We start from the raw sequence: 15314 nt of genomic DNA, 5'->3' as shown, positions 1-15314 counted from the left end.
ACTCAGATTTGGGAAATAAAGTATAATTTAAACAGCCTTGAGGAACTGTGTAATTGATTTAGTTCGGCAGTACTGGGTTGAATAACATGTTTACCGCTCAGGCTGAGGAAAAGGTTTTGAGACATTCTTTACCAACAAAAAAAGCGGCCAAAAAAGAAAATGTCAAACTTGGTGACTCAAGGTCTCTTGGTGAATAATTTAAATATATCCAGAATCCAGCAAGCAATACACTGGCCAGAAATAAAACTCATAAGGCAAAAAAATCCAAACCATTCTATGTGCACTTTATTTACAATGATTCATTAATATTACAGTCCTTAATCTACATGTCACCATCTGCGTACAGTCCTGTAGCCTCATAAGTGAGTGCAGAGCATTGGCAAGCCTGGAAATACAGTTCAGTTTTTTTTTTTAACTACAAAAGGTGCTAAAATAAAATCATTTAAAAAAAAAAAAGAGGAGAATAGAGAACATAATATAAATGAATATACAAAAAAGATTTGATTCATCTTTTAAAAAGGCATATTTTGCCATAAGTCTTAGCATTGTCCCACTGATGGCATGTCAAACCACAAGAACGCTAGACATACTTTATGTAATGGCTGATGTGTTGTGTTCAGTAAGGTTTATGTAGCAGTTGTTCCCTGGCTCGTAATTGTCTCTTTTACAAAGGCATATGGGTGAGTTCAGTTAGCACACATTGATTCGACTAAGCCACTTCCTTTAAAACACTGTCGTTTAGTCTTTCCATGTAGTTTCGTAATTCCTTGGAGTCGCCGAGCTCAACATCCTGACATACCCACTTAATGTCATCGTCAGGATCGACTCCCAAATTTTCCTTTGCCGGACTAACACTTTCCACTGGGATGGTGGTGAACGTGGTAAACTTCACACGTTTCCTTTTGGTCGTTGGCGAATCGCCTTTGCTGTCTTTCCCCGTGCAGACTGTGGCGGTGTCGGCTCCTCTGTGCACCTGGCCTTGAACGTTCTTCTGCAAAGAACCGCCGTTGAGAAGGTGGCTCCCTTCTTCTAACCCTCCTAAGCTGGAGTCCATAATGGTGATGTGCTCGTCGGTCTGTGGAGACAAACTCACGTGGCTCTCCAGAAGTTCGGCGTCGTTCCCCAGCCACACCCAGTCGTGAGCGTGGTTCATGCTCTCCTGGCCCTCGATTGACATCTCCTTGTGTTGGTACTTGAGAGTGTATGAGATGCAATTGATGAGGAAGACCAGAATAGCCAAGCAGAAGACACCTAACAAAGCGTACATCCCAATTTCAAGGTCAGTAAGTCCGTGAGGTATTTGAAGGTCGTCTTCATCCACGTTATGTCCTCGGGGAAGGTCCACTTGAGCGGGGAAGTCTGAGAAATCGATTGGAATGCCAGGCAACTGGCTCCCATCGTCTGAGAGCTTGTCTCCACCTGGTCTTCTGATGATGGCTGTTTTGGTCGTGGTGGTGATTCGTCTCATGATACCATCCTCTATGTCTGAGATGGAGCTTCCATAGTAGTGGTTGTCCATTCCAGTCCTGTCCGGGAGGGACGGGTTCTGTCTGCGGTCACCTGGTCTGTTGTCCATGTCCTCTCCATCTTGGCCGTAGTCACCCGGCCTCAAGGCGCTTTCGCTGCGACCAAACTTCACACGGATGTTGCAGTTTCCAGCCGCTAGGACACTTCGGCGCTTAAATTTCTGACACACTTCACATACCGTCATTTCTACGTGCACTAGCAGACCTTGTCCCTCGGCTCGCGCTGAAATAACCGGCCACTGGCTTGAAGCGTCCTGCCGTATGGACACCACATCCTCATCCAGAGAAGTAGCGGTCAGAACAAAGTGCTCCGGGTTGTACAGGTCCAGAGGAGCCATGGAGCCGTCACTGAACTGCAGCCAAGCACTGATCAGCGCCTCCTATAGAGAGCAAAAAGAACATCCAGATACGTTTGAATGCTTCAGCAACAAATAATGTATTTGTACCTTATCAGTTAGTGTATCAATTTATATTTTCTTGTGAATGCTCAATTGCTTTGTTTTTACATTTAGATTATTTTGCCGTCATATAGTCCTCATTTAACGAAAAAAAAAAGAAACATTAATAATATAATAACATAAAAATAGGAATTTCTTTCTTTACATTATAAGGTTGAGATGCCTAAAATGTGATTTTATATTTTGTTTATTGAAACTTTTTTTCTTGACAACAGTACTTTGTGTCATCATGTTTTTGTCACAGCTGCCATATATATATATATAAATATGGCAAAAATCTAACCTTTTATTTAAATAAAAGAATTGAAAGAATAATGATCACATTATGAAATAAATGTTTTTCTCCAAAACATGCTGGCCATAATTATTGGCTCCCAGTTATTAAATACTTTCTGCAATCTCCTTTTGCCAAGATAACAGCTCTGAGTCTTCTCCAATAATGCCTGATGAGTTTGGAGAACACCTGACAAGAGATCAGAGACCATTCCTCCATACAGAATCTCTCCAGATCCTTCAGATTCCCAGATCCATGTTGGCGCTTCTTCTCTTCAGTTCAGCCCTCTCATTTTCTATAGGGTTCAGGTCTGGGACAGGGGTGGCCATTGCAAATGCTTGGTTTTGTGTTCAGTGACCCATTTTTGTTTTGATGTTTGTTTTTGGATCACTGTTCTGTTGGAAGATCCAAACATGGCCCGTTATAAGATTTCTAGCAGAGGTTGTCAGGTTTAGATTTTTTATCTGTTGGTATTTGATCAGATCCATGATGCCATGTATCTGAACAAGATGTCCAGGACCTCTGGCCAGTGTGTACTGTGAACCAAACCCATATTAAGTGTTTGCTGCCAAAAAGCTCTTTTTTGTTTGTATCTGTCCATAGAACGTTTGAAAAGTAACTGACACTACTGGAACTTCAAACGGGACGGGTTCTGTGGTCAGATGAAAAAAAAAAAAAAAGCAGCTTTTTGGGCAGCAAACACTTAAGATGGGTTTGGTGCACAGCACACAGGGATAAAAAAAAGTACACCATGTGTAAAATGAAATACTCCTGGACATCTTGTTCAAAAACATGGCATCATGGATTTGATCAAATACCAACAGATAAAAAAATCTAAACCTGACAACCTCTGCTAGGAATCTTATAACGGGCCATGTTTGGATCTTCCAACAGGACAGTGCTCCAAAAACAAACATCAAAATCAAAACAAAAATGGGTCACTGATCACAGAACCAAGCATTTGCAATGGCCACCCCAGTCCCTGACCTGAACCCTATAGAAAATGAGTGAGGTGAACTGAAGAGAAGCAGCGCCGACATGGATCTGGGAATCTGAAGGATCTGGAGGGATTCTGTATGGAGGAATGGTCTCTGATCTCTTGTCAGGCGTTCTCCAAACTCATCAGGCATTATAGGAGAAGACTCAGAGCGGTTATCTTGGAAAAAAATAAAAGGGGCAAATAATTGTTCCCAATGTGTTTTGGAGTAGACAACGAGTTCACTCCCTCATATTGAGTTGGAGCCCATGTCACTGCCTGTGACTTTACTAATATACGGTGTCTGAATCCACACAACAATCCTTTAATGTAGGCCATGAGATCAGAGTTGTGTCTGCTCTACTTGGAGGGTCAGGAGGAGTCAGATTAAAAAGATATGAGGAGATAACAGTGCCATTACGGATATGGAGCTGCATATAGGGATTTGCAACACAAGCATCTTAAGCTCTTCACTTACCAAGACATCAATGCTCTCTGCCTGTCCGTGAATAACACGCTACAAATCCTTCTAGAGGGGAGGGGGGACTCCCAGAGCACTCTAATCATGCAGTGAGACCGCGAATGAGGGAGGTGCTCATGATGATATCTGTAATACTTTAAAAGCATACTGTGAGCTCCAGAAGGATTTTGTGGTGTGTTTATATATTCCGGATTTGGAATCTGTTTTTAATGTTTTTTTTAATGACTTCTGATTTAGATTTTTTTCATCCTTACAATGGCCAGCGTTCTTGGAGATAGACTTATTTAATTGGTATTAATTAGTGCAAAGGCCATCATCGCATTCCAGTTGATCCTGCTGCATGTTATTTTGATACAAGCGATCGATTAAAAGAGTTTGGTTGCTGTAGCTTAAATGCTCGTTTCTTCAGCACAAGTCACGGAAATTTTTCTCTAATTTGTTGGCTATACATATTAATATTTCCTTTTAAAATGTTTTTTTTTTGTGTGTGTGTGGCAATAAATGGCACATATTAAATCTGAGCTCATATTTAACCATTTAAATCTGACATTTCTGCAACAGAAAATAAGTTTTACTGAAATAGTAAAAAAAAAAAAAAAAAATGAATACCATATTTCCCAGAACATGTCACTTTTTTTTATCATCTGAAATGTGCTTTAACTTATTCCATATTCCAAAGTGCAAACATGGCACAAAGCATATTTGGATTTGTTCTGAATGAGAGAGGTGCATGAGCCCAGGTTTATTTGTATAGCGCATTTCCCGCATTGCTGGGAGCTTCAGTTTCGCTTTAAATAATTTTGTCTAGGCTTAGCATTTATTATGAATGCCAGTTTGTTTGTTTTACACTTATAGTTTTCATTCCAGTTCTGTTCTGAACAATGTTAAATGTAAGAATTGTTGTGGAGTCAAGGGAACTAAAACACGTTTATACTGTTTATAATGTTTGTAAAAAATAAATAAATTGTAATTTACATTATTTCTGAATGTAATAATTTATCACTTGTAATATTAAGTAACTACATGTACTTACTGTAGAGTTATAGGATTAGGACTGGTTGCATGTAATTATGCATCATTTATAGTTATTACTATTGTAACTATATGTAACGTAACAAGGACCATGTAAAATAAAGGTGTTACTAGGGATGGGCATTCGATTAAATTTTCTTAGTCGATCGTCGGGAGAATTAACGATCGACTATCGATTAATCATTAATATTTTTATATTGAAATTCATTATTTCTTTAACTTTTTATAAATTAAAAATGCAATGAAAATACAAAAATACAGTTTGTTTGTCCTCGATGAGATCTTTATTACAAGAAGATCAACTTGTGGCAGTGAAACTGGACGTTCGGTAGATTTGAAGATCCCTGCGGTGCTCTAAACCAGCGGAACCTGCAGCTGCGAGCCGGCGTTCTTAAACAGAGAACAATGGCCACTTCATCCGTTTTCTGTGATCGGATAGCTATCCGGTCGTGAAAAGACCAAATCTAAATGCCCTCCGAAACGCATTCGAGACGGATTTAAATCCGATCGCTCAAACCACTTTATACTTTATATCTGAGACGCATTCCAGACGAAACTGGACAAGAGTAAATGCATCTGGTTGTTGAAACCACATATGTAAATTTGACTTATCCCAAAAATGATAAGAAATAAACGTGTGAGAGCGTGTTATAGGCTATAGGCTATGTCATGTTATATCCAGATATGACGACGCTACTTCAACACGCATCACCACAGATGAGCATCTATTCATCAAGCTAACGTGCAAACTATCGTAAATCAAAGTGAAAGTCATTCATCAACACACAATCATCTTCATTAAAAGTAAAGAACCGAAATGATCTTACCAGGGCTGTTGCCGCAATATCTTGTTGCGGTCTTTGATTTAGAAATTTTCGCTGATGATCAATAAAATGCAACTCATATCAGTTGCATTCGATGACGTGCAACAATTTAAATATGCACTTAAATTGTGTGCATATTTTTTAGCACATAACACATTTATGTGACCAGGTGTAAATGGAATCGTTTTGATAAATCAGATAGCTATCCGATCTGAGAAAACGCATGAAGTTCCCATAGAACTTCTGCACCAGTCTACTGATTTCTGTTGAGAAAGATAAGCATGTTGACATGATCTGGGATCAGACGCGACCGCAACCTGGTGACAGCCAGTCCAGCCGCCGAAAACACCCGCTCTGTCAAGCCGGGGCAGCCGGGGACTGACGTTGCCGGGATGCACAGGTACCTCCGCGCTAAAATTAATTCCATTGCTTCAAGACACGCAACGCAACCTGCATTAGTTTAATCGATAACAAATAAACGTGATCGACGAAATTCTTAACGATCAATTATCGATCGTCGATTAATCATGCCCATCCCTAGGTGTTACCCTTGCAATTTTGACCCGGTGTGAAAAATTATTGTAACTACCTCGTGTCACATAGGCCTACATTAAAATATATATACTTATATACTAATATAAGAAACACAATTTTATTTGATATGATTGTAGCAGAATTGCTGCCTATATAGAGTGTTCCAAATCAGTCATTTATGAGGTTCCCTTTCAGCTATGGGCATTTTAAGCACATTTAACATGGTGTACACACCATCTGTGTGTTCTCAATAGGAGACTGTGGCAGGCTGCAGATCGGGGACGGCGCTGGTTTTATAAACGAGTTTTATATAACAAATTCAGAGCCATTCAGTTTTAGTGGTAATTCTGCATAAAATATGAGGATGAATACAATTATCTTTGTATGTTTCCAATATCCTGTTGACTTGCTCGATATTCATGTTCTCTTCTCTGGTACTTAATATGTATTGTCACACCAGGTTCCACAGGAATTAACAGACTATCAAAGCCTCTGGAATCCACAAACACACACGTATGTCTGTCTTAATTGAAAGGATTGGGCTAACAGCACTGCGATGCTGCTAAACTGAGGTGTGTCATATTGATTACGACTGTCAACTAGAAGATAATTATATTGAGTCCAGGTACTGAGGCACTGCAAATTAACCACCTCCTCTGAGTCCATTAACTAAGCCATAATTAAGCATGACAGCTGTAACTATAGTTACTTTCATCCCTGGGTTATACATCACACTTGTGTAACAAATGACCAGTGTAGGAAAAAAGCTTCTTAAATAGGCTGTTATAGAAAGAGGGAATTGCGGTGAGTATCGACTGTGTTATATAATGGGCTACTGTTAGTGAATGCAAATGGAGCATTTTCCTAGAAGTATTTCCAGAGAAACGCACAAACTGTTTTTCAAGAGACCAAAGCATAATGATTCTTCCTGTGAAATAACAGAATCTCAAGATCATTACTGTCTGTAATTAATTCACATTAACTAATAAATAGTTGACATTAAGTGTGTGATTTAAGTGTTGGCTTGGAGTATTTAGAAACTATATTTTAAAATGTATTATTCCCACAAGTTAATTCACCAAAGATGCAAAATACACAACCTGAATCTATAATATATTAATAATCTAAATGCTTTACATATATTGCAAAGAAATTAAGAAAAGCTATTTATTCCTCATACAGGATTATTGGAAGTAATGATTAATCAAAATACCTGCTTGTGCTGATGTAAACTATTTAAACAATGGAGTCATTTTTCTTAGTATTTCTATGTCAAGTCAAGTCAAGTTTATTTGTATAGCGCTTTTCACAATACAGATTGTATCAAAGCAGCTTCACAGTATTAAATTTAAATAATACAACAAAGTTTGTTTCAAGAGGAATTTATTGATTGATGAAATTAAATTAAATATCCCCAAAATATCCCCAACTGAGCAAGCCAAAGGCAACAGTGGCAAGGAACCGAAAAACTCCATCAAGTGACCTAATGGTGTCCTAAAACTCCATCAGGTGACCTAATGGAGAAAAAAAACCTTGGGAGAACCCAGGCTCAGTCGGGGGCCAGTTCTCCTCTGGCATTGGATAGAGGCCGGATTGTAGTTTGAACTGTAGGATTATATGAATGCCTGGCTGAAGAGATGCGACTTTAATCTAGTTTTAAACTGGGAGAGCGAGTCTGAGCAACGAACAGTATCAGGAAGACTATTCCAGAGTTTTGGAGCCAAATGTGAAAATGCTCTCCCTCCTTTGGTGGTTCTGGATATCCTAGGTATGACCAAAAGCCTTGAATTTAGTGATCTTAAAGAGCGCGATGGATTATAGGGTGATAGAAGATCCGTTAAATAGACTGGAGCTAAGCCGTTTAGGGCTTTATAAGTCAGTAGCAATACCTTGTAATTAATACGGAACTTTATAGGTAACCAATGCAGTGATGATAAAATCGCTGTTATATGATCATATTTTCTTGATCTCGTAAGAACTCTAGCGGCGGCATTTTGGACTAACTGTAGCTTGTTTATTGAGGATGCAGGACAACCAGCGAATAAGGCATTACAGTAATCCAGTCTCTGTAATCCATATGGTGGATATTTACAGATTTACATGAATAAAAACAAACTGCTCTAAACGACATATCTAAACATTGCGGCAAAGGCAAAAAACAGTTACTATTTACTTTTTGTTATGAGTGAAATTAACTCTCCATTCGCACCAAGGACGATAACTATAAAAATAACTATATTAGCATCTACACCGCGGACGATATCATTCTGTTTATTCTAAGTGCATGCTGCAGTTTATGTCATGTGTCACTTTAAAGGGGTCATATGATAGTTCTAAAAAGAACATTATTTTGTGTATTTGGCTAATGCAATGTGTTTACGTGGTTTTAGGTTCAAAAAAGTAATTATTTTACATATACCATACATTATTGTTGCTCCTCTACGCCCCGCCTTTCTGAAACCTTACCTGTCAGGGATCACTGGTGATCCCGGATTATTGTAGTTCAAAATATGTTTGAGCTTATATATCTCAATAATAATAACAGTCTGGTTAATTTTGAGTCTTGAACTATAAACTCTCAAGGGTTGGCTTTCTAAATGTATGTGTGTTATGTTTCTATTCAGAATTACTTATGAGCAGTAACCTTTTTATTTTGGGTATGTCATGTATGCAGCACTTTGGGGGTGATGAGGAAGGGGTTAATGCAGATTGTCTGTCGTTCTCACTATTTTGAGGAAAGATTAAGCATGGAGCAAGATTTGTTTTACCAACGTTTATGTTACATCAGTCATTCACGCTAGAGCTCGGCTAAAGTATGCACTGTTATTATACAGTTCCCACATGTTCACCGCAATAAATTGGAAAAATACTCGGTAAATAAATAAGTAAAATAGTCGATTTGTTGATGGACATACTCTTGTTAATGCTGATGGTGAGGAATTACAGTTGCAACATCTCATAATGTACATCAAACTGAGTAGCGTATCACTGAGAAACGTCCTGCTCGAGTCGTCCTTGAGTGAATAGTTTTTCCAGTGTTTCATCATCGGACTCGCACTCGGATTGATATGGTAAAATTGACGTCATTGTTCGTTTCTGTCTTTAGTTTACGGTGTACAATCCCTGAGCTGTCGATCAGTTATTGCAATGGCCGTTTTTGTTTTCGACGCGCGCTGTACGTGGTAGACCAATCACAACAGACTGAGCTGTCTGGCCAATCAAAGCAGAGTGGATTTAGAGAGATTGATTCATCAATGGAGTCATTTGAGAATCATTGAACAATGTGGTGATGTGCAAATGTATATTATGAGACAATGAAACAGTTTTTTTTTAACCTATGATGCATGTAAACCTGTTGTAGGAGACTCCACAACAACATTAGGAAGCTTTAAAATAACATAATAGGGTCACTTTAAATAAAAGCTGCGTACTGGCTGTCATTTCATTCCAGTTTATCGTGTTAGATGTTATCCATTACAAGGGTTTGGTTCTGTATATTTGTTGTCAACAAAGTAGAAATGATATAAAAATTCTCTTTCGAGGATTCTTTCATTTTAAAGCTACAAGAATGCTTGTTTCTTCAGCATCAGTCACCGACTCTAATAATTTGTTGGCATTCTGTATAAATATTTATTTGTGTGGCAGTAAACAGCACATATTGAATCTGAGCACATATTTAACTCTGCAAAATGACCTGTTTAGGATTGCTGAGCACTTCCTGTGTGGTTGCCGTGGCGCTGATGGCTCGGTTACTTCCTGTGCTGAGCTGCAGGCTGAGTGTGAGACCACTGACCAACTGCAGTCCCAGTTCAGTGATGGTCACTCGATCATCCACAACCCTCACTGTCTTCTCTGCCAGGATAGAGTCTGACAGCGGGGACAGAACCTGGAGCAGAGCATACACACAAAAGTGCATTATTAAATACAAGCATCATAAGCAATCTGGGTTGGTGGATACAGCTCTGCCCACGAGGATTGCCTCCAATTACAGGGAGAAATATCAGAAACACAGAGCTGTAAACCCATCTAGTGATTGATGCAATAAAAAGGTGTTACAGACAGTCTCTTGCCCGCCCACACTTTCACTGCAGACGAGCAGATATTAGGTATCTGGTCTCAAAGCAGACAGGAAAAACAAAATAAATCCAGATGACGAACACCTCCTCAGACACATGTTTTCACAGCAATATCAGCCCACTTTCCTGGAGACAGAGAAAAGTGGGCTGCGGAAAAGGCAACGGCTTAGTATTAGCTGTGTTCAGACTTACAGAAAAAGTAAGGGGACTTTATTTACAGTGCAAAAGTGTCCATAACAAATGAAAGGAAATATCATGTTTTAAAAAGATGTGCCAAGTTTTTAGAAATGTACTTATTGTGTTCACATTGGTTTCAGGTGGTTTAAAAATAATAATAATGTATATTTTCAATTAAAGTTTAATTTAAATGTAACACTTTCCCCACCATTGATTTCAATTGAACTCTTTCCCCGCTCAGGATTTCTGTGTTTTCACTGTTATATGGTAGGGGGCACTATTACACAATTTCTGAAAGAGAAGAGAATCTAGATAAAAAAAAGAAAAGAAAAAAAAGAGAGAAACAAGCAGAAACAAGCGATTAAAGTATTGCTTATGCATGTTGTAGTCATGTTGTAGTTTCTCAACTTTTTGTTTAAAATTTAGCTTTTTTTAATGAAAATTACCCACATTCAAGTGTTGATAAAAAAAAGAATGCATGAAGCTAGAATTTTTTATTTTATTTTATTTTTAAGCAGAGGCTATGTTGTTCTTCTTTTTTTGATATTGCATGTTCAGATTTTCATACAACAAAATATTCTGGAGGCCATGAAAATTTTGTGAAAATGACCAAAAACGCTGGCGGTGGCTGGCAACTTAAAGGTACAATATGTACGAATTTTCGATCAAAATATCCAAAAAATATTTGCAGAGTGTTAAATATTTCTTTCAGTTGTGTACTGCATCCTAAATGTTTCCAAGAATTTGTAAATTCAGAGAAATTCCCAGTTTTAAAAAGTGGCCGTCCCTGTTCACTTGCCTGTCGCCTGTCAATGATGTAATATCCACGTTATCCCTGGTTTCCACTTGTACTGCCATAGTAACCATGGCGACAGATGTGAACAACTGCGTAGTGCGTAACGTCTAGCGGCATGCTGTTGTTGTTTTGTTCAAACATTATGGACAATGGTAACCAGACTTTGGGACAAAAGGAGAACTAAAACGAGGATCAATATCAGCGTGACGTTTTCGAGATGCCGAGAGCTCCGCGTCCGCGAAAAACTTCGACTTGACAGAGCTTCACGACTTGACAGAGACGCCGCTCTTGCACGTACTTTATTAGACAGGTGAGCAAATGGACATAAAACAAATCAATGTTATATAGCTCAACATGATGAAATGTTAGAATATGATCAGTATGTTATTCTAATGTTGATCGAGCTTACTGCTAGTCTCATACAGACAAACTAACGCATAGAATAACATTATAACTTTCAACACACTCAAATGCTGTTTAGTATGATAGTGTAACGTTAGACCAAGTGAAACAGCGCTGCGTTACCTCAAGTTTAATTCATCTAATAAACTGACCTGTGTATTAATTCAGTACTTGCGTGTAGTTTGGCAGAATGAAATGTCCTCATTCCTAATATCCACAGGACTTCAGTGTGTTTACATAGTTTTTTTTTTAGTTTTTTTTTATGGCAGGTACTGGTGTTTTGCGTGCGTTCGGCCAATCAGCGTACACTAATGTCACTGGTAGTTCCTATAGTGCTGGTTTAGACCCGACTCTGAAGTAGGAGCTAAATTAGTTCCTCCAAAAGGAGTTCCTAGAACTAAAATCGTTCCTAGTTCCTGCTGTGCGAACACGCCAAAACCCAGATACTTCTGCCAATAGTTCTAGGAACTATGAAAAGGTTCCTTCGGTGCGAAAGCCCCTTTTAACTCTTTTTACTTGACATTTACATCACATTTTCTTTACACCTTGAATACAGGAATGTGAAATCCAGTTATTTGGGAACCTTATGAGACATAATGTCTCATTTGTTAAATGCATTAGCGAACATGAACCAACAATTAGCAATATATGTTTTAAGTGGTTAACGTTAGTAAAAATCTAATTGTTCATTCTATGTCTCATGTTAGCAAACAGTGCATTAACAACTGTTAACAATATAACTGGATTTTCAAACTGTTTTAGTACATTTTGAAATGACAATTGATTTTAATAAATAAATTAATAAATTGACTAATAAATTAATCAATAATGTAGAACTATTGTTCATTGTTAGTTCATGTTAACTACAATAGTTAACTAATGTTAACAAATGAAACCTTATTGTAAGGTGTTACCAGTCATTTTAATAGGAATTACTTTTATATATATATATATATATTTTTTTTTTTACAAATATCATTATGTTTTTTAAGTTGCACCATGTGACATTTCACAAACTAACTTTGCCTTGTCATAAAAAAAGGTAAAATTATCTGATATTTTAAAGAGACTTATTGCACCACATGACTGAAATGGCAGACAAAAATATAGAAAATATACACACATACCTGAATGCTGGTCATGCCTGTGTCCATGCCCTCCAAAACACGTCCCTCTCTCAGCCTGGCGATTCGGGGATTCTCTACTTTCAAGAAGTCCCAGACCAGCTCTGTAATATCCACCTGCCAATCACTGCCTAGCATGTGAGCCACCTGACCTCGCGTCTCAGAGGATTCAGCCACAAAGTGTGTGAGCACACGCACCATGGTCCTCTGGTACTGTAAAGTACACGTCTTTCCTCTCCGCTCTTCGTCATCGTCATCTTCACTGTCTCGCGTCGACCTGAGGACGGAAAGGATGAAAGTCTGAATCTGCACCAGGATAGTCATTATCTCTGTAATATTTAACATTTAACCCAATCATGTTTTTCAAAGGGTTCATGCATTTTTCATTTGACGTTTCACAAAACATCCCTTTTTTTTTGACAGAAATTACTGTTTGTTGACACGCCTCCATTAAGCTTCATTAGGCTGATGCACTTAATCAAGGGAAGCTAGTTAAGCAAATCAGTTTTATTTGATACTCTTTGACTGACTGACATTTACAGCAAGAGCTGGAAGTACAATTAAGCTACTACTTTCTTTGAGGACTTTTTTTTTTAAAATCTACTTTGATGTTAGAGGCCATTGGATAAAGTCAAAGAGCTTCACAAAAACACATTCGTATTTAAAGATAGAGCTAAATGTACTTTAGTAATCAAAGATCAGTTCAAGTATAAAAGTCAAGATCACTTAATGAATGTTTATTAAAACCCACGCACATAATCAAAGGGTGAAAAAATGAAGGTCATAGTCCTCTTTAGAGGGCTTTTGCGTGGTACAGCAAAACTACATCACTGAAAGAAACCTCCATGTTGTGTTTGAACATTGAAAGGAGACTGCATTAAAGGTAAGGTAGACAGGTTTTTTTTCATACACTTCTTGTTATACTGGTTGAAACTCTTCACATCCTTATAGCAATCAATACTAGTGGTCTAAATATCATTATTATAATTTTTTTTTCTTTCATATATATCTTCTGTGGACGTCTCAGGACCCCCCAAAAATTCTCATCCAATCACTGCATCGGACCGAATGTCGAATACAATGTCTTACCTGCCTGTCAATATATGCATTTCCATACCTCTGCGCACCCTGTTAGAGCAGACATCACACGTCATCAGCGCGAATGGAAATGCATATGTTGACAGGAAACATGAGGCTATGCAGAGTTGTGGACAGTCACCGAGCACCAGCAGCCGCTTTTAACATTTCCTCTTGAACCAAAACAACAAGCTTTTGCGGCGTTCACACCATGTTGTAAGGGTAATTATAAGATGACAACTTTGAGACGAGGTAATTTAACGGCGTCTCTTGTGACGTTTTGCAGGCTCTGCTCTGGCTGTGCGCGTTTGTGTGTTTCATGTGTAAGTCATGGCTTTGGAGACGCTCTGAAAAGAGGGTGGGATCTTATGCTATCAAAGCTAGCTTGCTATTGCTAGCCTCTCCGAAATTGCCTACCCTTAAATGATTTTTTTTGCTATATCTGTGAGAAGGGTGTATGTGTGTAGGTCCTCTGGTTCAGATTATAGTGTGTGTAGGTATGGTAATGTGACATTGACTTTTGCAGCACTGTAATTGAACCTATTTTATAATAGAATCACATACAACAATTACAGCAAGGAAAAGTCATCCACTCACATGCAGAACAATTGTTATGTTCCTCCTCATTATTTATCTCTCTTACCACACAGATAAAATACATATTTGTTACATATAGAACACATTTTTCCGCTTTTGTTAATTACACTCGAGACATATTTAATAACTGAATGTATGGCTTCTTTCCAAGGTAACCAATTCATTTACTTTGGAGGTGTATAGAAACAAAGTACAACAATTGTGCCAAATCCACTGCAAAAAAAGTTAAAAGATGAACAAACATGAATTACCAATTAACAATAGTAAATTTATAAATACAAATGATTAAATACTAGATTAATAAATGCTGTAAAATTGTCACTATCAAACCGACCAAATTTTTGTGCGACTAAATTGAACTTGAACAAAATGTGCATTTGGAAATCTTGCGAAATTCTTGATCGCATGGATTCTTATTAAATTGGTTGGATAAAAAAAAAAGAAAAAAAAAAATCTTCATTGGAAGGGATGGGATATTGACAAATGGCTTTTTCTGATTTAGCCATCAGATGTTCTTGATGAGATCACAATGGCAGGGCTCAGTTATTTACGAACACAGGAGGTCTGAAGACGATTCAATAAGCAATATCTTCCACAGAGCAGACAGTTGTCCCTTAAGGGGGCAGCCCTCCCTCACTAGCACCACATATCTCACTCACACAGAGTCATTCCTTGATACAGACTGGAATAGTCATTCCCAGCGGTTGGACTTTATCATGCCTGCCTGGTGTTGAGAGAACACTGTTAACACCGGTCCGTAAAGTGCGGGAGAGTCTGGCACTCCACACGCTACAGGCTTGGCACGAGCACAAAAATGCTCTCTCGGGTCAGTTCCTCTCTCGCGCACTACACGGACCAACTGGCAGTGCATTTGGCAGAGGCCAAAGAGCCTTGCGATTCTCTCTCACATACTCGCACACACGTAGCGGTAAACAATGGATCATCAGTGCCCACTAGCAC

General features: G+C 38.4%; 1 protein-coding gene across 2 annotated transcripts in view; it reads right to left on the bottom strand.

The window, feature by feature from the left end:
• Positions 1–263: 263 nt before the first annotated feature.
• The window catches only part of LOC309512702 (transmembrane protein 132C), a 328786-nt gene continuing 313735 nt past the window's right edge, over positions 264–15314 (bottom strand). For both annotated transcript variants that reach the window (XM_082188408.1, XM_082188409.1), the window contains exons 7-9: positions 12684–12957; positions 9800–9991; positions 264–1906 (exon numbers count right to left, since the gene is read on the bottom strand). In XM_082188408.1, coding sequence (XP_082044534.1) covers positions 710–1906; positions 9800–9991; positions 12684–12957 — 1663 coding nt within the window. In that variant the 3' untranslated portion in view covers positions 264–709. The remainder of the gene's footprint in view (positions 1907–9799; positions 9992–12683; positions 12958–15314) is intronic.

The sequence above is a fragment of the Leuciscus leuciscus genome (assembly GCF_965113295.1).
Source record: "Leuciscus leuciscus genome assembly, chromosome: 13".
Classification (NCBI taxonomy): Eukaryota; Metazoa; Chordata; class Actinopteri; order Cypriniformes; family Leuciscidae; genus Leuciscus; species Leuciscus leuciscus.
This window is presented reverse-complemented; position numbering and strand designations above follow the sequence as displayed.